The sequence below is a fragment of the Gigantopelta aegis genome, chromosome 12, assembly GCF_016097555.1.
Source record: "Gigantopelta aegis isolate Gae_Host chromosome 12, Gae_host_genome, whole genome shotgun sequence".
NCBI classification, from domain to species: Eukaryota; Metazoa; Mollusca; class Gastropoda; order Neomphalida; family Peltospiridae; genus Gigantopelta; species Gigantopelta aegis.
In genome coordinates, this window is record NC_054710.1 from 37,514,896 (window position 1) to 37,541,167 (window position 26,272).

The 26,272-nt window shown below is 35.0% G+C and overlaps 1 protein-coding gene across 1 annotated transcript in view; it reads left to right on the top strand.

The window, feature by feature from the left end:
- Nucleotides 1-26,272, top strand: part of LOC121386244 (dynein heavy chain 8, axonemal-like) — a 240,158-nt gene that overhangs the window by 122,176 nt on the left and 91,710 nt on the right. Inside the window, exons 30-39 of the mRNA XM_041517077.1 lie at nucleotides 629-869; nucleotides 1,816-2,015; nucleotides 4,545-4,698; nucleotides 5,245-5,408; nucleotides 8,363-8,465; nucleotides 10,308-10,412; nucleotides 17,995-18,156; nucleotides 18,742-18,966; nucleotides 24,718-24,890; nucleotides 25,522-25,700. Of these exons, the coding sequence (XP_041373011.1) occupies nucleotides 629-869; nucleotides 1,816-2,015; nucleotides 4,545-4,698; nucleotides 5,245-5,408; nucleotides 8,363-8,465; nucleotides 10,308-10,412; nucleotides 17,995-18,156; nucleotides 18,742-18,966; nucleotides 24,718-24,890; nucleotides 25,522-25,700 (1,706 nt within the window). The remainder of the gene's footprint in view (nucleotides 1-628; nucleotides 870-1,815; nucleotides 2,016-4,544; nucleotides 4,699-5,244; nucleotides 5,409-8,362; nucleotides 8,466-10,307; nucleotides 10,413-17,994; nucleotides 18,157-18,741; nucleotides 18,967-24,717; nucleotides 24,891-25,521; nucleotides 25,701-26,272) is intronic.

Sequence of the window (26,272 nt, forward strand, 5' to 3'; positions counted from 1 at the left end):
AAACCTTAATTGAATAGAGGCACGTTAATAGAGTTTACGCTACGCTTTCAAGCAAATAGTATTCTTTGCTCATGGCCGTTTGATCACAGTAAAATGTCCATTATTCCCAATAACAGTGGTTTTCTGACCAGAATCTTTTTGTTTTTTAATGAACTACGATTCAAATCCCAATATTTGGTGATTTTCGTTGTCGGTAAAATTATCAAATTTATTATAAAATAGCTGTCACAATCAGCTATTGAACACTGAAAATGAACGCGACATGCCGCCATTGTTATCAAACAAAAATACTTGCCAAAAACCCAAAATTACAACATATTTTCCATTGAAAAAAAAGAGAATCTAAAGATTCAGGAAACTGAGTTGTCTTCCATATTTCCTGTTAATAAAGTGGTTCCAGTGAGTGTTGTGTTCAGAACAGCGGGAAATATGAATTGGAGGAAATGCGCTGTATACAGTGTACAGTATGTCGACTGATGTGACGTTGGGCGAGATACCTCGTCTGCAGTGGTCAGAAGGTTAAGCGCATTCGTTTAAGAAAAACAGACGTCAATTTGGCACTTTATAGTTTTGTTTAATCACCAGTGAATACCTGCAGAACCATACTTTTATTTTAAATTTATCACAGAATCCGACGTCTGCCCAAAGGATTAAAAGACTGGCAGGCCTTCTTAGATCTAAAGCAGAAAATAGACGACTTCAGTGAGTCTTGTCCTCTCCTCGAGTTGATGTCAAACAAAGCAATGAAAGAAAGACACTGGGATCGTATAGCTGCGCTCACTGGCCATACTTTTGACTTGGACTCGGATGGATTCTGTCTTCGAGACATAATGAAAGCACCACTGCTGCCATATAAAGAAGAAATTGAGGTCTGAATGCAAAATTTACTGGATATTCTTAGAATGTTTCTGTAAGAGTATTTATATTGTATTTCCACCTAAATATAAGGTAAAAGATTATGGTTTAATATTGTTTAAGGTTCAACCTTTTACTCATAATACATGCTTTTATTTACTAGCTTAAAAAACTAAATTGATTGCATCGGTCAAAACTATAAGGTACATTTATGCAAGTAATTGATTCTGACAAGATCATAATGTTTATAAGAAGTTTGTTTTAGTTTTCACATTATTCAGAATTGCAGTAGTGCTTCCAGTGAAATGAATATTAGTCATAGACATTTTTAAAGAAAGTAACAATCACAATTTACAAAGGAAGATGTGTCATCTATGTAATGTAATTATAAATATGGAATATCAGGTTATTTTTTTTTTAAGTGTGTATTTGATGACATGCTTCAGTGAGTCAATTACATCATTATAAAATTTGAGCAAAATAAACTTGATGTCAAAATGTAATAACTTGATAATTTTGTTTGTCATGCAACCCATTTCAGGCTATATTTGTTTTTTCTTTTTTCTCTATGAAAATAAACACCAGTTTAAGTCTTATTTAAAGAAGATTTATACTATTGGCTGTTGAACATGACGTCACTTAAACTATCAGATAGGTGTTATCGGTTCATATGGAGTATGAACGTGATACAACTTTAGAATATCAAATAGGTGTTATCGGGTCACATTCGCATGGAGTATGGTTGTGTGATAAATATGTGTATTCAGTGTGAAGAAGTATCATGTGAATGTTTTCCCCAAAATGCTTTAGTTGTTACTTACATTTTATCCTCATCAACAAGTATGAAAATATGTTTATAACTTGGCATATTGTTGCATTGTTCTCACTAGTTTTTATTAAATTAATATGAGATATAATAAAAGAAACATGTTAATTGTTTTGTTATTTATGTTATATTAGGATGTGTGCATTGCTGCTGTTAAAGAAAAAGATATAGAATCCAAATTGAAGAGTGTCATTTCTGACTGGAATAACCGAAATCTTAGCTTCTCTACCTTCAAATCTCGTGGAGAACTTCTCTTAAGAGGGATTGAGACGGCAGAAATTGTTTCCATGCTGGAGGATAGTTTGATGATCTTGAGCTCTCTGATGAGCAACAGGTTTTAAAGACTATTTTTTTTATCTACAGTAATGTACACTTAAACGAACATGCTTAGAACGAACTACTGCAAAGAATGAACTGATCGTAAAGTCCTGTTTTTTCTCCCTATAGATATATTAATGACCAACCTGTGCAGTTGTGTACAGTGAACCACCTATAACGAACTATCATGGTCCCTTCTGGTTCGTTATAAGAGTACGTTACTCTATATTGTTAAAGTAAACTGCTGTGAAATTCAGATATATACCCACATCACAACAATATCCTACATGATTATCGCACCACACTTGGTAGTGATGGCATGCACAATAGGACTTTTAGAGCTCAGCTGTTTGACAAATGTGACCCATATTGATTTTACTGTTTAAAATAACCTTTTTATAGAACAGTAACATTTTACTGTGAACACTTAGCACAAGTAGTCGTTTAACGCAGGTCACATACCATTGAAAATCGTCTGGTTAGTGGCCTAGCTAGACAAAATATTATTAGGCTAAACACACCAAATGTCATGTTTCCTGCCAACTCCACATTTTATAGACACTAACAACTAACTAACTAACAACTAATCCACTGTCCTGGACAGACAGCCCAGATAGCTGAGCTTTGTGCCCAGGACAGCATGCTTGAACCTTAATTGGATATAAGCATGAAAATAAGTTGAAATGAATGAATAACAGGGCTCACCCTGGGTCAAAAATACCTGTAGCCAAAATATTAGCCAAATGGAATTTTTATTAGCCATATTGAAAATGCTTTAGCCAAATTTGTTTTACACAGTACTGTATAGAGTATTTATATATGAATATGAAAATGTATCTTTTTCAGCCAATTGTGTACAAACTAATAAATAGGAATAACAAAACCTCAATGGGGGTAGGGGCAGTTAATATATTACTTCGAGTTTTTTCAGCGGGGGTGGGGTTGGGATGGGGTTAAGCAATATCTTCAGAGTTTGAAGCCAGTACCCCATAAGGCCTTCTAAGGCCTATGACATTAAATTAACAAACATACAGAAATATGGGGGTGGGTGGATGTTTATGGATGGTGTTGTTTTTTTTTCTTCCTTTTTTCCCAAATAAAAAGTTGAGATCTTTTTTTTTATATATAGAACTCATTATTTCTTTAAATAGCAATCTTTATGTTAGTTTGAATACCTTTTTTTTTTTTTTTTTTTTTTTTTTTTTTTTTATATAAAGTGATCCATCAATTCCCCAGCCCAAACGATTTCATAATTTGTGTCATGTTGTTGCTGTTGATTTCAGCGTCGTGTTAAATGCTTGTTGTGATTTCTGCTTACAAAATACCTCGGCTAAGAATGCCGACTTCACCACAGTATATATAGTATATTTATTTATTAAAAAAAAGAAAAAAAAAAAAAAATCCTTTAATAAAATTAATATTTACGGTCTTTTTAAAATCCAGCTAACTTATTAAATGTCACTTCACAGTCTTACAAATTTATATCTAAAATTATCTAACGAATATGATTATTGTAAACTAATTTTATTCAGTATAATTAACTGCAATTTGTATAATTTAAATACTGCATGTTAATTTCTGGCGATCGCGATCTGCATGCGTGCTCTCGACCATGGGTACGAAATTAACAAAGACAAAGGAATAAACAAAAACTGCAGTTAGGTATTCATTGATGCGAATGACTTGTTTTTCTACAAATTTACATCAAGATTTACTTTTGCGTAATCGTATTGTTTAATGTCTGCAACGATATCTCTTGACACGCGGGTGTCAGCTGACTGAAGCGTGGCGTATATTCGCACCGAGAGCTGTCCTCAGTTCAGCCAACAAACATTCTTCCTAACGTTCGTGAACTATTTGATTGGTGTTCGTCGTGTCCATTTGGTTTAACGTGAAGCGCACAAACCAGTCTAACGAACGTTTTGTTTTCACTCGGTCTGGCTGAACACGGACCTTGAGATGGCCTACATGTCTTTTGGCCCTGAACTGGCATGTGTATTCAAATTGACAAGCATTGTCGGTCTGTTTTTATTACTTTGGTTCAAAGATTTTACAAAGTAAAAATAACAAGTTACAGATCTTCCAGACATTGCTGTCATACATGTTGAATGCATGCCGTTAAAATTAATAACCGTGATTATTAAAATAAGCAAACATTATAAGGCCTACGATGTATTCTGCATGACACCGTTTCTCGTTACCGTCGCGAGATCGCTATTATACTAATTGAATATTTGGTAGTATTATTATGTTTGAGGTGTTGGATAGATTATGTAACCGTTTGTTCACATCAGAAGACAGAAAATGGCTTAGCCAAAATTTTAGCCACTTGCAAATTTTATTAGCCATTTTTTGTCAAAATTAGCCAATGGCTAATTTGGCGCGAGCCCTGAATAAATTTTATAGATAGAAATACCCCAAAGCTTACCTACCCTGAAATAAATTACTTGTTAACAAAAATAACTTCTTCTTTTAAAAGTGGTTATAATTTACATTTTAAATGCTGTAAATATTTTTGAAATATATATTTTATATAATTTTTCAGATACAATACTCCATTCAAGAAGAACATCCAGCTATGGGTTGCTAATCTGTCGAACACAAATGACATTTTGGAGAACTGGCTGGTTGTTCAGAACATGTGGGTTTATCTCGAGGCCGTCTTCGTTGCAGGAGACATTGCCAAGCAGCTGCCACAGGTTAGTGAACCAAGTTTAGTTATCATATGCAATTTTTCTTTTTATAACCCTCGTCCTGACATCTCGCCGTAGATTCAAGAGGACAGAATTAGGGAACTACTAGTCACGACTGGAAGCTTGTATACAGTAGAAGATTACAAAAAATTAACCTTTTGTTAAATTTTGAGATTGTAAGGGGGAAACTGCATTGTGGTTTGAGGTATTTAAGTATTATTTATAAAGGAGAAAATACCTTTAAGTTTTCTACATTGCATTTGTTTCTACCCCTACCGATCCCATCAAACATGGGAGATTTTTCTGTTTTCGATTTTGATAAATTACCTTTTTCTAAGTTTGCATTTCAGTTCAGTAGGTCTAGGTCACTAATACTAAACAGGGAGTTTGTTTAATCTGTTAATCAGAAACCAAATTGTACCATTGAACTCAAATGTAAAGAGGACATATTGTCAGCAATACTTTATTGTTCATAATTTACAAACTTATTAAGCCTAGAAATTCAGCACTGAGCAGGGCAGTGGCATTCACCAATCACTTTGTTGTTTTCAGGAGGCAAAACGGTTTAATAACATTGACAAATCCTGGTGCAAGATCATGGTACGAGCTCACGAGATTATCAACGTTATACAGTGCTGTGTGGGCGATGAAACTCTTGGTCAACTGCTGCCACACCTACTGGAGCAGCTGGAGCTTTGCCAGAAGTCACTCACAGGGTAAATGTTTGTTCTAGGCATCATTATTTTGATTCAATAAAAAAAACCCATCCCACTTTTTAAAATTGAGTAGCCAAAAGTGTATGCAACTCAGAACATTGAAATTTTGCACAAAAACATTTTATTATACTATCTAATTTTTGAACACTGTTTACTTTAACATATAGCTGACATCTAAAATGGTGTATTGTCAAAAGATGCTATACTGTTGAGATGCTACACAGAATCCACTGCATACCAGGGCTGCGTACTTGTACGGATTGACCGTATTTTGTACGGTTAAAGGGCCGACTTGTACGGCGTACAGATTTTACGGCCGATTGTACAGGTACCATCAATGCAAAAATACGGGTTCTTAATATATTTAAAAAAGTATTTTAATGTGCAAATTATAGTCAAACAAAGCTTTCATTCACATACTTTCTCATTCTTGTACTTTTTTCATTGTCATTGCTTAAACATGCCCTCCATTCAAAATCGCCCCGTGGAACACATGCAGCCAACCCCAGTTACGCATACCTGCAGCCGGCATAATCAATCGAATTTGCAACTTGCTGTACATGAAGTGACATCTGTTGATAGTACAATGTACACGAAGCAGTCTATTCTACTGTAAAATCATTTATTTTCGAGCAAAATAAATATTTAGCACAAAATTTACGACCCCATGAAAAATTAATCCAACAAGACTGGTCAGTGTTCCTTATCAATGCTACATGTATGCTTAAAACCAGTCTTCAGGAATTACGAGTGTTTCACGCCTTCATGGTCGTTAAGTCTATTCAGTAGGCCTACTTAATTAGTGTGTGATTATATTGATGTCGTAAACTTGGGTGGGGTGGGGGTATAATAAATTCTCCATCGATGTCATTTGTCGATCACGTGGTATGAGTGAACGAGAGCATGGAAGTCTCGTAATTGTCGACTGGTGATTACAGTTTATTGTTATCAGTATATTTCTGCACCTGTATTCATGCCTGAAAATGATTGCAGTTGCTGCTCCGGCTTAAGCTGGGTTTATACTTTTGACACCATCACCCGCCGTAATACGCTAGCATACGACCGCAGCCGGTGACATAGGTTTATACTTTAAACATCAGCGAGCACTCGCTGTAAAACGGCACAAGTCGACATCAAAAGTTTCAGAGACCGTGTTGAACTTTCAAGATGTGCGCTTGCAAACGCCAACAATTCAGCCAATCAGATGTAGCCACATCATTCCACAACACACATAATAGGGAGTTTTACTCATTTAGGCCTACTCGGTTTACTGATTCTCTGATTGGGTTTTCCCCCATCCCAACCATTGCTTCACAACTGGACAAAGGTCATGGTATGTTTAATCCTGTCTGATGCATATAAAATATCCCTTGCTACTAATGGAAAAATGTAGCGGGTTTCCCCTGAAACTGTCAAAATGACCATTATGTTTTTGACGTCCAATAGCCGATGATTAAACAGTTAATGTGCTATTGTGGCATCATTAAATAAAAAGAAACTTTACTTTCAATTATAACTGCTGCATTAGCATTTATGTCAGCCATCTTAACATCTGATAAAATTGAAATATCTCTGTGGAGCCTTGAAAATAGGTCAGTGCCTGCGAGCGTTGATTTACACTTGGGACAATGACGCTAAACACGCGGTCATGTGACTGCCGGTAGTCGCCAGCTGATGCTGCCAACCGGTTTAGCGTATGCTAGCTAATTACGGCGGGCGATGGTGTCAAAAGTATAAACCCAGCTTTATTCTGTCCCCGCACTCTGATCTCAACACGTGTTGTACAAATTAGTTCCTGGACAGGGTTCGTACGGGTGATGGAAATCCCGGAAAGTCATGAAATTTGTAAATGTCATTTTTCAGGCCTGGAAAGTCATGAAATTTTGATATTGGTCATGGAAAATGAAAATCTGTTTGAATACATTTTTTACTACATATATTTTAAAACTAATCATAAGTTTTAAAATTTAAGTAGCAAAAATATATACATGTATATATATATATATATATATATATATATATATATTTAGATAAATTTTAATTTTCCATGAAAAACGATATATACGATATTAGGTGACTAATTAAAATACCACAAGCTTTAATTATTTTCGAAGTACAAAGAATCCGCATAACTTTTATGTTTTGAACAAAGCTAAGTAGCAACATTATTTACTTTACTGAACTCGCTTGATGCATGTAAAACATAAATGTTAATTATTAACCTTGACCTTAAATATGAACTCCATTTAAATTAAAGTGCCAAGAACAATTTCCTTTTTTTTATTTTTATTTTTTTATTATTATTTTTTTTTTATTAGTATTGTTTGTTTGGGTTTTTTGGGTGAGAAAACAATGTGTATTGTAATCTTTATTAATAAAAAAAATATTATTAATATCTAAAATATCAGATGGTATAAATAGTACAAAAAAGGTTCTATTTATAATCGAGTTAAATTAATTCTATACTTTTTTTAAATTATGAACTTAGTTGAGATATCTCACCTTCAGTACTTGGGTTCATATTACTATTTTTACTGAATAAAAATGGATACATTTGATGTCAGAATGAATGCATGAAACAGTTACAAAAACATATGGTTTAAATAATTCACATGTAGGTATATCAATAAATAATTAATAAGTTTTGTAATTTTTAGGTTTTTTTATTCCCTCCTCTGTGGTTTTGAGAGAATGTTGTCAATAAATCCCAGTAATGGGAAATTAAGTGATAGCATCACTTCAGCTTTGACTTTGTACAAAACTTACTACAGATTGTACAGAAACTTTTATTCAATAATTACAGGAATACAGAATTTTGGGGCAAAATACAGGAAAATATCAACTATCTTACAGTAAAAATTTACTCGGGGTAAGCAGCCCTGGCATACAATCATGAATGGGAGGAAAGATTTTTTATAAACATATATATTAATGGAAAACATTTTGTTTTTCAGGTATCTTGAAAAGAAGCGTCTCGTTTTCCCCAGATTTTTCTTCATATCTGATCCTGCACTGCTTGAAATTCTTGGACAAGCTAGTGATTCACACACAATTCAGGTGGACTTTTACTCACAGCTTAACATACTATATATTTCAAATATTTCATTAAGTTAACTTTGTGCAGTATATAAAGAAAGAAAAGGGTTGTTTGTTTAATGACACTAACATATTAGTTGATCAGTGATGGCTATACCTGTGATGCATATATTAAATGAGCAATGATCATGTCACTATTAACAAATATGCAGCTAGTTGACTAATAAGTAGTGACTGACCTGACTGGGTGTGCGATGTAGCCCAATGGTAATGCGCTTGCCTGATGTGCAGTCGATCGATCCACTGTGGGTGGGCTCATTTGGCTATTTATCGTTCCAGCCAGTGCACCATGACTGGTATACCAAAGGCAGTGGAATGTGCTATCCTCTGTGTGATGGTGCATATAAAAGATCCTTTGCTACTAATGGAAAAATGTAGTGGGTTTCCTCTGTAAGACTGTATGTCAAAATTACCAAATGTTTGACATCCAATGTGCTTTAATGGTGTTGTTAAACAAACTTAAGTTTTTTGACATAATCAGAGATCAAACATTATTAATCCAAAAGTGATTGGTCATATCATGGGAAAACCATGACTAATTAATCTATTCATGGATTAAGTATAGAAACCTGGGTATAGGTTACCTGATGTTATTTTCAATATTAATATCATGCTTTCTGTACACAGTAATTGTGTTTGCTTGTTTTTTCATCATGTTCATAACGGGAATGGCTGTCAACTGCACATCTAGAAGATTTAACTTATGTTAATTACTTGGACTTAAAAATTGGATGTTTTCATTTGAAGTTGCAAAAAAGTGAATGTTGTTATCTTTCTTTGACCCCAAATTAAGTTAACATGGGCAATATTACATTATCAATGGGAGTTTTTGACTTAGAAATTTGGACCTTAAACATGAAACATGACCCAATATTTGTCTTCATGATCAGTCTAGTAAATTGGGTAATGACATTAGCAATAGATCTTACACTATTACTAGTAGAAAGGATAGGAATCATATTCCAAATTCTTAAATTCAAGTCCAAGTCAAATTACCATTTCACTTCCACATTAATTGTATTACAACACCAATTCTTCAAGGTGGACGTAGCCCAGTGGTACAGCACTCGCTCGATGTGCGGTCGGTGTGTGATCGATCCCTGTCGGTGGGCCCATTGGGCTATTTCTCGTTCCAGCCAGTGCATCACGACTGGTATATCAAAGGCCGTGGTATGTACTACCCTGTCTGTAGGATGGTGCATATAAAAGATCCCTTGCTGCTAATCAGAAAGAGTAGCTCATGAAGTGGCGACAGCGGGTTTCCCCTCTCAATATCTGTGTGGTCCTTAACCATATGTCTAATGCCATATAACTGTAAATAAAATGTGTTGTGTCATTAAATAAAACATATCTTTCTTTCTGTCCAATTCTTCAAAATATATTGAGGATGGCCATTCACCAATACTTCCTCATTTATGTCATTTACTGCATGATGAGTTTTACTAGTATTTAAGAAGACATCTGATAAATATCAACGGGTATCAAGCCTGTCTGTATTTGAATGACTAACTGAATGTTCGTTGTTTTAATATAGTATGTAAGAAGAAATGTCTGATAAATATCAACAGGTATCAAGCCTGTCTGTATTTGAATGACTAACTGAATGTTCGTTGTTTTGATATAGTATGTAAGAAGAAATGTCTGAAAAATATCAACATGTTTCAAGCCTGTCTGTATATGAATGACTAACTGAATGTTTGTGGTTTTAATATAGTATTTAAGAAGAAATGTCTTGATAAATATCAACATGTTTCAAGCCTGTCTCTATTTGAATGACTAACTAAATGTTCATGTTCTGTGCAGCCACATCTACTCAGCATCTTTGAGAATGTCCATAGGGTGGAATTCCATGCAAAAGAATATGACAGGATTCGTTCTGTTGTTTCCAAAGAGGGAGAAAAGATAATGGTATGTTAAGTATAATCGGCTATCATTTTCCTAGTGTGACAGGGTGTAACCTCTGAGCGTACGTTCCTTGTATCTCATATTATTAGAATAAATAGAGGATAATAAACGAGTTACCAGTTATTATCAAATTTATGTCCCGGGTGAAATAATTTTCAATTGTCATGAACTTTAGCTAGTGACAAATTAAAATTATTTCACAAGGGACGTTAATTTGATAATGACTGGTACCGAGTTTGTTATTCTATTTATTACCTCAGCTATTTTTTTTCTTTAAAAGCCTTTATTTTGGACACACATGCATGTACATGTATAGAAACGATATAAACCACTTTACGCACTGTTCTGAGTATTGCTATAACTTTGTAATTTAATCATGTTCATAGATAAGTTTCAAAAACAAAAGTTCTCTTTATTATGGTACAAAATCTATAATGAATTGCATTAAAATGACATTTTGTTATAAATTTAACACCAAAAACAGACAGCCGTAAATGCAAACTCAACTACATGACGTCATTATGTGTGTTTGCCAAGTCGTGATGGCGTCATATTTAGTACCGACCAGGCCATTGGTTTGTAAGCGTCAAATCATCCAATAGTATTGTTCGTTAGACCAATGCATGATAATTTCTCAGTGAGAAATTATGATTTTTATTTTCCCCGTTGCAGGCCTGGAAATAATTATTTGGACCGTGCCTGTCAAGCTGTCCTATATCAGTCAGTTTGTGCCTGTCACAAATTAAAATGTACCTGTCACCAAATTGCATGCCAGTGTGTAAATATCGAAAGCAATTATTACAAATTTTAGAATGTTATTTATCTTTTATTAATCCTGTAATATTAATAAATGCATGAAATTATAGTATGACTGATAAATTACTTATATGGTCATTGTTATTGTATTCAGATCAACAACTGCCAATATCACTTTGGTAAGAAACCTTCAAATCTTAAGCAGCCACTGTTGTCAGAATCAGATAAGAAACAATGTTGTCAGCATAACTTTGACTTGTATCTGATTTCGGTTTCTAGTTTCTAGTTTATGATATCGTTCATGTTATATATCCGTAGGCAGGAAACCTTCAAATGTTGAACTGTCACTACTGTCAGATAAACAGAATACATTTTCATTATCACTAAAACTTTCACTTGTGTCACCAGACTCCGAATCAGATCCACTAATCTCCTTTCTTTCAGTTTCTAGTTTCTGGTATTTTACTTTTGGGGGTCTCTTTTTGTACATTTGCCTTTTCTTCTGATTTGGTCTCCTCCTTTTTCACCTGGTTCCACAGATGAACTACAGGGCTTACATCAAATGATCCCAGTGGGGGACCTTCCTCAACAATTCGTAGGATATTTGTTAACCTGTCCTCACCTAAAGAACACCTGCTATGACTCTTTGTTCTTTTTAAGCGAGAAAACATTCTCTCAAGTTTTGCATTACAAACTGGTACAGAAAACAAAAGTTCAATGAAAGTCAGTATATTCTTCCACTTAGTGGACTTAGAGCAGGTAAACAAAATTTTCCAGGTTTTTTTGTAACAACTTTTATGTGGCTGTAAAAAGTCCAGTGTGTACCTGACCATGTCGTGCCATTCCTCTAGAATATTTTGAGGAGAGGCATCTGGAGAAAATCCTTGTTTCAGCAATACAGGCTGAAAGTTCTCTATCAGTTCAGTAACATTGACATCCGTAAAGTCTACACCTGCCACATCAACATTTGATTTCCAGTGTTCAGTGTTTAATATAGTGGCAACATTATTCAGCTGTATACTGCTGGCACCCTTTAGTCTGGAATCCATGGCACAGTGTACAGCATTTATAATGGTATTCTTTGCTGATTTTACATCTTCAGTGGCCTTCAGAAAACTTGTTTTAGTGAATTCTATCCCCTGATAAGTGTACACTAAATCAGTCTTTTGTAACTTTCCAAACAGAAATTTAACAGCAGGAAGATCCTCAAAAGACCTAGTTAACAATTGATCAAGAGATTCTTCAGAACACTTGATATTATGTAGAACTCCAACACTGTCAATAACATCTTCTTGAAATGCTTTGGACAATATAGCTGCTGGGTTCAGGACATCAATAAAGAATGCAACATACAAAAGCATGCGACTAGAATTCCACTCACACAGATAACCACATATCTTTTTATGATCTTTACATTTTTTGTCACCAGCTAAGTGCTGTAGATGTTGCATGTAAACACCATATTTATCCAGGACAACTTGAAAGAAATCCACCTTGTACCACAAGCACGTTTTGGTTTCAGAGAGCCCTCTTCAAATTCAAATGTATCTTTGACTAAATTGTGCAAAGTTTTCAGTTCCTGTAGTTTTTTGGGAGATTTATGGTAAAGGTAATACAACCTCAGCAGCATATTGTCCACCTTTTGAAATACGGTAGTATTTAAGGCATCTTTCAGGGCCAATTCTAATTTGTGAGCCACACACCATGTATATATTAGCCATGGTGCTTTTTGTTCCAGAAGTGCTTTTACTCCACTTTTATTACCACTGTTGACTGATGCACCATCAGCACCAAAACCAATAAGCTTTGAATAAAGTTCACTTGGCATGATACCCAGTGAGTGAAAACTCTCCTCAATTGCACCAAGTATTCCAGGTGCATCTCCCTTTTTGACATCTTTTAGGTAAAGAAATGAAAGCTTCACTTCAATTTCATCATTTTTAGAATAAGGATCAAAATACAGTACATATACAACTTCCTTTTCTGTAACAGACTTGTCTGTGCTCCCATCTGTTAAAACACTATAGAATTTGGCTTTTGAAAGATCATCATGCAGCTTTGATGCTATAAACTGTCCATGAATGTCCACAAATTCTGCACATTGTTTACGGTTAGTGTAAGCTTGATCACCTATATCTACACCATGGTAAGTTTCCAGTTTAATCAAATCTTCATACACAGAGAATGGGAGCTCTTTTTTGGCAATAAAATATGCTATTTCAAATTTTTTTATTTGTTGAAGTTCTTGTACTTTAGTCATACTACAAAAGCTGTCACCAAGCGTTTGTTGTTGGGGGTCTGGTTCAAATACATTGTGAAGATGTTCAACACATTCACCCCTAGCGTTCATGTCCTTGACGTAAAGTTTGTATGCATGTTTATGGTAGTTTGTTGAAGAATGGTCTCTAGCATTTGATAAGCGCATGTTTGTAGACCCTCTTATCCAAACGTCAGTGAAATCTCTACTACACCGTATCTCTTTCTCAAACTGTGTGCAGACGACACACCTCATTACGGTCACCTCACCTTTAGAATTTGTTTCGTGTTTTAAACCAAACGGATGCATTAGTTTTTACCAAGTCGTCATTTATCCATTTTTGCAACGTTGTTGATCGTAGAGTTCTAACCTGCTTCTTTGTAATGCTGGTAATTTGTGGGGATGAATCTGATGTTTCGCTACCGACATTAGTATCACACGTACTACTACTTGTACTTGCTACACTTGTAGTTTTATCAAAAAAAGATGTTATCTTTTTCGACATTCTAAATTCTTTACCTTTACGGACACCACGTGATATCCGTTGTGCATGCACGGGCGATGACGTCACTATATTCTCGGTTTCACGTTTTATTGTTATTATTTTTAAATATATATTGACCCGTATAAAGTATAAGACGTGTTCTGTTGATTTGTTATTTTATGTTATTTACTGACATAATTAACTTCGCTCGGGGGGGGGGGGGGGGGGGGCAAAAATTTCGTGCTGTCGGCTATTAGGGTCACTCGGAACACATTTGCCGATTAATGATTTTCTGATCGGACCCGCGTTCCGTATAAGCAGCGTAAGTGCAGCAGACATATTTCGCGAGACGCGATTTCTGCCAATTCGTCAAGGAAATAAAAGTTATAAATTTTTTAGTAGTACGTTTGGGTGTTTTCTTCCTTGTATTTAAATATGTTTGCGTGCAGATCTATTCGTTGTGCATAGTTGAGCAGAAATGCGTAGCGTTCACAGTGGGTTTTTTGGTGTGTGCAACGCGGCCCCGCTCTATTAATAGACACCAGCTGTAGTAATCGGTTGAGGTGTCTCTTCCCCCAAAAATAATATTAATAATGACCGATGTGTGACCGTTCCGTTTTAGAGGTACAATAACATTCCATTAAATAATTATAATCGGAATCAATTAATTGTCAGTTAATTTTAAAGGTAAACTTTAGTGCTAAAAGACGCTTATAATTATCACGCCGTTTGTGTCAACCATTGAACCAATGATTCGCCGAGGTGAGGTCATTAGGCGTGTCTATTAATAGACAAAAACAATTTGTGTGTTGTTTTTTCTCGTGGAAAACGTAAATGCCTTCTCGTTTGTATTTAGTTACCATAAAAACTAATGTAAGCTTCGTGCACGTGCACACTAGTCGGAAAATATTCAAAATATGCCTCTCTTTTTTTTCTCAAAATATAGAGAAATCGGCTAAGACAAAATAAAAATAGCAGTTTTTGTGCCGGACAAGATGACCGCTAATATTAAATACGCGACTGTCAAATCGTGACAAATCACAAATACGTACCGGACAATGACTGTGACCGGACACTTATTTCCAGGCTTGCCGTTGCCTGCTGGGGTAATAATAAATAATAAAACATGGTGAATATGTCATAAGTGCAGTATGTTCATTAGTAGTTAGTTTAAAGGTGCACAATCATGGATTTAGTGGGCCTTATTTCTCTAAATATTGATTATAAATAGTAATTACATTCATTTGGAATACGAAACCAAGTTATTGTATGATCGAAAACATTTTAATTGAACTACGATCGAGAGAATTCCATGACACAATTCATTTTTAAAATTTGGAAGTCTTCTTGTGAAAAGTCATAAGAATACGGCAAAAACAAGACTCGTAGTGATATACGACAACCGTATAATATATTTTAGAATTTTATATAAACGACCACCAAGACTTGGCAAATGAGGGCCGGCTATATAATAAAATAATTTTAAAAATATATTATTTCATGACGAAAATAACTGCGAATATGCTGAAATAAAATTATAAACAGTCGGAACGTGAACTTGCCATTTATTATTATTATTATTATTATTATTATCAGGCGCATGTGCATGGAATTTAGCAGGGGAGAGAGTCTTGACGGTTACAACGCTATAGTGCTAAAGTTTAATTATTATGATTTAATACATATTTTTAAAAAAACCTCTTTTATCCAAAAATGTTAGACAACGAACAAGAAATTTAAACATTAATTAGTACATTTATGGTATTACACTTATGTTAAACACATGTTACACACATGTTACGTTACATCATCATTTGTGCTTTGTGTTACCTATAACTACCTACCATATATTGCTGTGTATTAGCCGACTTTTGAAGTCTAGAAACACTTTCCAAAAGTAGAGAGTCGGCTTATACATGGAGGCAACAAATTGGAGCATAAAATTCTGATCGAAAATACTCCCGACCGTGACTTATAAATTTTGATCAGACCCTTAGCCTTTCACTGATTATGTAACAATAATTTGTGCACAGCATCATGCAATATTATGCAGTTTTTTGTTCTTGAATGCATTATAAGTTTGATGAATAATAATAATAACAATTACTTGTTTTATTGTCATTTCAATGGTAAAAACATATTCTTTCAAACTGTCCGCCATCTTTGTTTGACCTGTGCTGGGACCAGTCTTTCATATAGCAAATTTAAGATACAAAACGCTATTTTTTCTTCTTTAAACTGTAAAGTATAATGCCATAAATAAATTAAGCTCATTATTAACATTACCGACTGAAAAAACATAACATAAATTTCAGGATGATAATTACTCCCACTATTGTCACATGACCATACCATATACAGTGAACAGCTGCAGTCACGGACCGCATGATCTTTTGTTTCTGTGTGTGTGGTGTGGGATTAATCATGCCTCAATGATTTTACCTTTTGCTGTCCAGTGAATAAATTAAGTACTTGTGTGCAGTGATATGTTGTTACAGCTTGAATTATTTATTTTTCTGTTATGCTTTATCAGTTCTAAATTATTTTTCACGGCTTGGTAGATGTTAGCATTGCCGCATTGATTGCGATCGGGATTACCATGTTTGTAATAATTAAAGGGAAAACAAATATAATGAACAAGAAAAGCACAAGTCTATTTGTTGACAGTATTATTGAATCGATACAACATACAGCTGAACAAAAGATAACTTCGGCTTATACACAAGGCCAATGATTTTGTACTGGATATTTAGGGTCAAACTAAGAGGTTGGCTTATCCAAGGAGTTGGCTAATACACGGCAATATACGGTAAGACAAATTTAGATAAATCTTATAAATTAATATTAAGTTTTTACTATAATGAGGAACAGTGGGGTGGTACTTATTTAAAATCATTATAACAATGCAATAAACATTGTATTTCCACTAATCATAAGTAAAACCTCATTACTGACATCATGTGAAATATACTGGAATTATACCCATTTCCGTGAGTAACTGTCTGTCAAACACAACATTTATTAATTGTACCAAAATAATCCCTTGAAGTGTACTCTTGTTACCAACATTTTACTGCACTAACATACAAAACTAACTGATACAAGTATTGTTTACATAGCTAATTGGTCTTTTCATTGTCTTGCCGTGACATGTGATTTTAACCTCATGATAAAAAAAAAAAAGGCAGAGTTACTTCCCTTATGTTATTTTAGTGAAAGAGAATTATTTTTTTTATGCTTACAAAAATGTTATTTACCGGGACAATTTGTTTTCTGCACTGGTTATTGGGAGATTTGATCAAATATTGGGTGATCGACACCCTGCAGAATCTGGGAGGTTTGACAAGTCTGTTTCCCCACCCCAACCCATCAGATGCTGAGTTCAGGTCAAACTATTTTTCCAACCCTCTGAACTGAAATCCTGAGGGAAACGTCTGAGTAGCCCAGATCCTAAATACTATCATGGCATGGTAATTAAAAGGTATTTTTGTTTTGTAGTCAAGACCTACATGTAGTTTTATGTAGTTTGTTTCTTTTTATGATGCATTTATTTACAATTATTTTACGAATAAAAGTGTCTTGCTCTTAAAATAGTTATAAAACTGTTTGTGGGATAGCTGGGGTATTTGTGGAACGTATTGTGAATAAATAAAAAAGAACCAAATATTGAATATTTAATCGAATTAATCGTGCCATCACTAGTATTTAAGAACTGACTGCAGTTATGTTTGGTTGATGCAAACATGTATTTATAAAAAATAAAAGAGTACTATTGAGTTGTATTGGTGTCATACATGTTCACTAACACTCTTTAGGCTAACTGTTAATTTCAGATGTATACAATGTAACCACTACAATCATTACAGTTTGGTTTTGCCAGGGTGCACCATGTCAGGATTGTAATAAAAACAAATTACTGAAAGATTCAGTTATTGAGAGTGAAACCTTGATGTCCTGTTAGTATTATCTCATTATTCCAATCAGCTGACATGAATATTAACTGCAACAATAATTTAATGTTTCTAGGAGGGTCCGGTGGCATTCTCCCCTGTAAAAAACAACTGACTATTCTTTTCTCTTTTTTGTAGCTTGAAAAAAATGTTGTAGCTAAAGGACATGTTGAGGTGTGGCTTGGAGCCTTGTTGAAAGAACAGAAAAGGTCATTGCATGCCGTTATCAGGGATTGCAGTATGTCCGTTAATGCTCCAGAGTTTGTTTTACTGGAATTCTTGCAGAACTACCCTGCACAGGTAAATATAGTAGGGGTGGGTGGTGAGGGTAGCGAGGTGGCCAGACAGTAGAATGTGGCTTTCAGGCTGTGGCCTGAAATTCACTTTGTAAGCCAGAACTTAGAATATAAAATAATGTATGGATTATTATTATTTTTAAATTGTTGCTTTTTGGGGAGCATGGAATAAATTTGCCTCTGCTCATAATATAAACAAAATAAGCATAGTGGACTGTAAAGTAAAGTAAAGTAAAGTTTGTTTTGTGCTATCCTGTCTGGGATGATGCATATAAAAATTCCTTAAATGAAAAAATGTAGCGGGTTTCTCTTCTAAGTCTATCAGAATTACCAAATTTTTCTTATAGCCAATAGCCAGTGATTAAAAAAATCAATGTAGTCTAGTGGTGTCGTTAAACAAAACAAACTTTACTTTACAGTCCTCTTGACATACTTAAAATCCTCACAAAATGTTGGTTGTTTTTTTTATTGCAAAAGTGTATTTTGATTTTAGCCCTTTTCCATTGATAGCAATAACTTGTAATTCCTGTTGCCATTAAAGTTGGCACCCCTTATTTATACTAATGTGGGCCATATTTATATTTTGTAGGTTGGTTTGCTTGGCATTCAGATGCTGTGGACTCGTGATGCGGAAGAAGCACTTAAATCTTCTAGATTTGACAAGAAAATAATGTCCACAACCAACCAGTCATTTTTGAGTCTTCTAAATATTCTGATTTCACAAACTACACATGATCTCTCAAAGGTTGACAGAGTCAAGTACGAGACACTGGTCACGATACATGTGCATCAGAGGGACATCTTTGATGATTTGGTAAAATATTTATTAGTCATTTTTACAAAATGTTTAGTACTAAAAACATAATATTCATCATGGATACAATCAAACCTGTATATAACAGCCACCCAAGGGACCTGCAGGGGTTCAAAAATTAAAAAAAAATTACTTGCCACAGGGCAAGTGCAACCTTGTATTTTTAATTTATTTAGCGTAATTTATTTGTTAAAAACTTAATAAAGCAGAAAAAATGAACATATGAACATGAACATATTCATGTCTGCTTAGAGGGCATCACACCAACACAATTATGGCATATGGCTAATGAAATCTAACTTGTCATGATTATGACATAGGGCTAATGAAATCTAACTTCACCGTACCTGTTCATTTTACATGAACGTAGATTTACATTTGCGAAGTACTGAAAAACATTAAGTATGTTCTGCTACAAGGTTTATTATATCTAAACGAAAATATCTTGCAACTTTTATAAAAATACAGTTCATAAGATTTATCCTTTGTTCAAGTGAACTCTGAAATTATAAACTTGCTTTATGCCCCCGTTCATTTGCAAAGAGCAGATTCCGGAACCAAGTTAACGTCTAATTTAATTTGAATATGACAATTTTAAACTGTATCCCATCTCATATACCATGTTTGCAAGGATTAAACATTTTGATTGCATACACAAGGCATGTATACTTTATTTTTATTTAAGAATTGACCGCCTGCAATTATTTTTTGTGTGCACATTGTTTTATCGGTTCATACTTGCATGAACCAAAAAATAATTGCGGTCAAATCTTATAATTAAATTTATATGCATACTTTAACAATACATAACTGAATTTATTTTGTTTAGCTTTAAATACGCCTGTATGATTGTTTGTGTAAACTTCATTGATATTTATGTCACGTAAGAATGCAAACGTTCATTCACTATTAATTGAATCAGGTGATTTTTTGTAAATGAAGTAATTTTGATAAGCGACACCATTTCATCTAGCTGCTGTGCATTTTTACGGATCATTTCGTTATATTGGAAGGAATTGTCCTATTTGTGTTTAGTTTATATTTTATGAAAGTGAATGAAGGGAACGTGTCTAACATTTATGCTGTCGGTAGAACCGTTTAATTTTCGCCAACAGCTGTAGAACATCGCTTACAAATAAGTTAAGGCATGAAGTTTTCTACATGATTTCTTTGGCCACCGACCGAGTCTCATGTCATGATTAATGAAGAGGGTTTTTTTTTTTTTAAACCAATGCATATAGCTAGATCTACATGTCTACTCTGCTATTATAGCATTTTCCATCAATTTATCATACATATTTTTTCTATTGCTTTCGTAGATTTCATGTGTATTTTTTAAATATGGTTGCCTGAATAATCCGGCTTGTTGCACAAAAGTAGTACGAGTCTGTGGGGTGGGTAGTAGGCGTGGCTTCAATTTTTTCAGTTCATCGAGATATGAATGAAAAAAAGTAAGCACCTCTAGACCAATCAGATTGCCATAAAGTGTATAGACGCAAAGAAAATTTAATTATATAAGTTGTAAAGCGTTTTGGATGCTATTTCCAAGTTAGAAGATCATCAAACCAATTACTTGTGTGAATTCAGTCGAACGTTCAGTGGTGGAAATTACCAATTTTAGTCGATAGTAATAGGGGAATAACTCTAAAGTTGTTATCAAACTTTTCAACACATTGTTTTCCATTTTGGTGTGTTCCCGCACTTAGGGTTAGGGTTAGTTCTCCTTAGAGCTCTGTAAATGCTCGGACAATCGGAACTCTTTCCAAAGGTTTTACCGAGATTTGTAACAAAATTAAAAAACGTTTTACATTAGTCACTATAGTACACCAATTGCCCAGTGGTAAAGCGTGGAGTGGCGACAGCGGGTTTCCTCTCAATATCTGTGTGGTCCTTAACCATATGTCTGACGCCATATAACCATAAATAAAATGTATTGAGTACATCGTTCAATAAAACATTTCCTTCCTTCCTTCCAATTTTGTTTATTCACTTTTTTAAAAGAATATTCACTTTTCAAAGAAGTCACCAATTTTGGATTGCTTCCCATAGCATTCCACTCGCATCGAAAGAAAGAAATGTTTTATTTAATGACGCACTCAACACATTTTAATTACGGTTATATGGCGTCAGACATATGGTTAAGGACCACACAGATTTTGAGAGGAAACCCGCTGTCGCCACTACATGGGCTACTCTTCCGATTGGCAGCAAGGGATCTTTTATTTGCGCTTCCCACAGGCAGGATAGCACAAACCATGGCCTTTGTTTATAACCAGTTATGGATCACTGGTCGGTGCAGTCCACTTGCATCGAAGACACATGTTCTTCTATATCCATGGTAGCACTTAGAATGTTACACCTACCATGAAATAGAGCAAGCTCTTTCAAGTAACTAACATACTTCACCGCTTCGGTTATTGAACACACCTTTTGTTTCCTACTTTCAGTCTTGCCTTCATCACTTCCATCATCATTTTCGTCACTATCATCACTTAGGCCTGATTCATTGCTATCCATTTCTTTCAAAAGAACCGATGCAGGTCTAGCTCAATCAACAACAGACTCGTCACATGCTCTGATGTGTTTATCACAGTCGGCAACTTGATGTAATGGCAACCCAAACAATTCCTTTGACTTGGACAAGGGTACATTGTCGTCACCATCGTCCTCATTGCTGTCATCTCCTTTTGATGTATTCTCTTCGACAGACTGAAATCCATACCTTTCAAAACACCTTTTAATTGTTGAAGATTCCACTTCTTTCCAGGAACTGTGAATCCAATGAATGGCCTGGAGGACATTGATATCTTTTAACAACTGTGTGCCACATTTGCTTTTATCTTGTTCCATATGGTAGAAATAACATGCTGCAGTTGATTGACACTTGCAGTATTCGAGTTTCATGGTCTGAATGATTCCTTGTTCCATTGGCTGGGATTTGGAAGTTGTATTGGGAGGAAGAAAAGCAAGTTTAACATTAGAAAGTTCTACTCTTGGGTGGGAAGGCGCATTATCAACAAACGAGCACTTTTCTCTGACGTCTCATTTTTCGGTTGAATTTTTCTATCCACCACTGAAACAAAGCATTGTTCATCCAGGATATTTTGTTACTTGTGTATATCACAAGTAGAGCCTCGGTGTTATTTTCTTAAAACAGAGTGGCTTTTTACATTTCACTATTACAAGAGCCAGAAGGTTCTCCCCTGTCATACTGGCACACAACGCAGTGGTCAGCCTCTCTTTGGATCGTTTCCCACCAGCACATTCCTCTCCTTTAACTTTGAATGTGCTCTTTGTTGTATCTCTGTAGACAAAGGCTTGTCTCGTCCATGTTGAAGATGTCCTGTGATGTGTATCCCATTCATTGTGCCCATAACAATGTTATGTCGGCCCACTCAAATTTATTATTCTAGATGTCACATTTTTAAACCATTCCAACACTAGCTTGTTTGTCATCATTGCCTGTTGCTTTCTTCTGCCTTTTTCTTTCGGCTGAAACATTATTGTGTCAAAATCGGCCACGACATCGGCTTTCCTTTTTAAAATAGAATTAATCTGAGAACGTCCTACACCAAAATGATCGGCGATCTTTTGCGCACTTAAACTGTCTTTCTCAGATTTATTAATAATGTTGATTCTCTGTTCTAATGTTAAAGCAGTATGATTTTTTGATGGCATTTTGTATGCAAACATATTCATTAATAATTTCGCAAACACTGATATTGACTTGCAGAAGATATTTTGTTTAATTGAAAATTATTACCCATTGTGGCATGTTTAACTTATTTGTTTGTTTCATGTCACCGCTAATCCTTCAGTGGAGTATGACATTGATTACAGCTGAATAAGATCATGAGTCATTAAATAATCCTAACACATCTTTAATGACTGCCGCCTTCAGAAATTTATGTTTATTTACCAATCATGTCTGGCTAGAAACCAATCTAATTAAAATTAGCTCCACTATTACATGTGGATCTAACAGCAGCTCATTGGAGTTCATGTCCAGTTGACCTTTCATTCGACCAATCATAACCTCACTTGCAAAATCATGCCAGTGATTTGAAAAGAATTTGAAAACATTCGGGATTATGCCGAGGGTATACGAAATGATTTGGGTGAATTACGAAGTATGCCGGAAATTAATTAAAATATAAACATTTTATGTAAATTCGTTTCAAGACGGGGAAAAAAACTGTGATGGTATAGCCATAAAATCTAGTATGCTACTAGTATACAATCCAGAGTTTATTACTGCACTTTTCCCCCTGTTTTTTTTCAATGTTGAAATAGACCAGCAAGTTCGCCTATTGCATAACTAGTCTCGCCCGATATTTTTAGAATTTGTATGCTCCCAAATAACGCTATAAAAGGCGAAGTTTAATTGGTCGATATTTAAATTGTTATTTATAGATGAAATGTCACCTGGACATGGGAGTCCACGTAATGCTGTTAGATCTACTGGTAGAACCAGTAGAGCTAATTTTAATCAGATTGGCTAGAAACAATCAAACACCTAACATAACTCCTCAATTGTTTTGTTTCTTGAGACTCGATAGAGTGACCCTACATACAGATTACATTATGTACAGTCAATGGGAAGTCGTCTACTGTTCAGTGAGGACGCTGAGAACCAATCGAATTACACCACCAGTAACTGCGTGTCATGGAAGTTATTGAGTGCCTGTTTGTTTTTCAGTTACGACTGGCGAATCACAATGGAACTTTACTTTGACAGAAAATAAACCCAAAGCTACAGACAGGGCCATATAAACACATTTAATTTATAATTTTTAAGATGATTAAAAAAGTAAATACACAACCAGGGACAAAAAATAAACCAAAAAACTACTTCATGACTATCATCTTGTGACCGTTATAGCAGGTTCAACCTGTGATTTTGGGTGAAAAATGGTGACCGCTGGCCGTTATGGACATGTGACCATTATGTACAGGTCAAATAAGGAAGGAAATGCATTGGGGGGATTTATAATGGCCATTATAGGCAGGTGACCGTTATGTACAGGTGACTGTTAGACCAGGTTTGACTGTAATTACTTTGGAATAATCTGTGATGTTGATGTTTTGGTTTTTTAATTGTGTCTATAATTGTTTTTACTCTTGCACCTCTAATTGTTCTCATATCTCTCTCACATTTAATAATACGAGTCAAGAGCTCTGGTTGGGACAAATGATAAATAGACAGAACCACATAGCAGTTGTTTTGCCATGTTATTTATATTGCACAAATTTATAGTTCTCAAGAATATTATACCACGATTGAGACCGCATAGCGCTCAATAAACAACTGCAATAAATAAAATGGCAAAACAACTGGTATGTGGTTCTGTATTTATTACATACCACCTTTCTATATTATGATTAGCAAAAGTTTAATTAAATAACACAACTTACTGCATGTGGAAAAGTGGTTGAATTTGATAGATTAGCGCCATAGCTAGAAACATGACATCATTCCTGTCATCCGGGTGAATACATACTAGGCATGCTAGATTTTGTATCAAACACATGTTCAATAAAATTGAGGGTGATTGATGCTGAAACCCATTGCACCTCAGGCGAGTGACATCTGTACCTGTATAAATAAATACCCTATTTTGTGGAAAGTGTTTTTGTAATTTGGGATAGTAAAATTCTTTTGCATGTAAGAGATTCTGTTCCTCAATTTTGAATCTTGTCATGAGGTATGCAATATTGCAGTGATGACAAATCAAATAATTTTGATTTCAGGTGAAGATGCACATCAAGTCCGCAACAGATTTTGAGTGGTTAAAGCAGGTCAGGTTTTACTTCAAAGAAGACACCAACTTGTGTGTTGTACAGATTACTGATGTGGAGTTCATTTATCAAAATGAGTTTCTCGGCTGCACTGAAAGACTTGTCATCACACCACTGACTGACAGGTCTGTTGTTAATCCATCCTTACATCTCTAAGTTTATCTCAGTGTTGTGAATAGACCACTGAATCATAAAACATTCACCAGAAATGATAACTAAATATAATCAGTTTTAAAACTTTGAACACTAGCTTCTGTTGTCCCTGCAATTTTCCTGTTCAAATTCTTGTAGTCCATGGGTGATGAGAACATAGTTCGAAATTTGTGTTGTAAAAATTCAGATAGATGGATGACTCATATATTTATAATGTTGGCATGCCTAACCTTAGTCTTGATTTTTTGTTGAGTTCCACTAGATTTTTATTACTGCCTTATAGGAGCAATTTAGACACCCATTAAATGTTTTTATTTTACATGACATGGAGGTCAAAATTAATGATCATCCTTCTTGAAAAATATTCATGTCTTTATTCATTCATTCATGGGGGGGGGGGGGGGGGGGGGGCGCGCGTAGCCCACTGGTATGGTGTTCGAATAATGCAAGGTCGGTCTATGATCGATTCCAGTCGGTCAATCACGTGGTTTCAACAAATAAAGAGGCGGGACTAGCGATTCTACATGTAGACCAGTAACATTTGTAGGGTACTATCTCCAGAGGTCAGTGGAAATATTTGTATCATTTCTACCTTTGTTGCAGATGTTACATCACATTAGCTCAAGCCCTGGGCATGTCTATGGGTGGTGCACCTGCTGGGCCAGCCGGGACAGGGAAAACCGAAACCACTAAGGATATGGGAAAAGCTCTTGGAAAGTATGTTGTGGTCTTCAACTGTTCCGACCAGATGGACTTCAGAGGTCTTGGACGCATCTACAAAGGTTTCTTACTTCATTCTAATTACAAATAGAATGAATCTGTGAAGACTCGAAATCTCTGTTCAATAATATAAAATATTTCAGAATGACAGAAATTTTGTCAAATGTTTTTCTCTCTGTGTCTGAATGTTCAGTTCATGTTGGTTGTTGCTATTGGTTTCGAATTGATAAGAGTTCACAAATTGATTATAATTATTGTAGGCTTCCATACTAGCCATAGGTACATATTAATTCATCGTATTGAACACAGTTTGGTAAAATATTAGAATAGTTTTATAATCTGTCTGACAACGTTTGTATACAAACAACATCCCTTTAAATAAGAAAATAAGTAATATTTATAGGATATTAAATGAGCTTCCATTTCTTATCATGTTTATGTCCCGAGTGAAATAATTTTAAATTTGCAAGAGCCTCAGTGAGTGATAATGAAAATTATTTCACGAGGGACATAAACATGATACGAAATGGTAACAAATTTAATATCCTATTTACTACCCGTAATCAATCTTAATCTTCTGACTACTGCAGGCAAGATATCTCGCCCGATGTCATGACAGTTGACATACTGTACG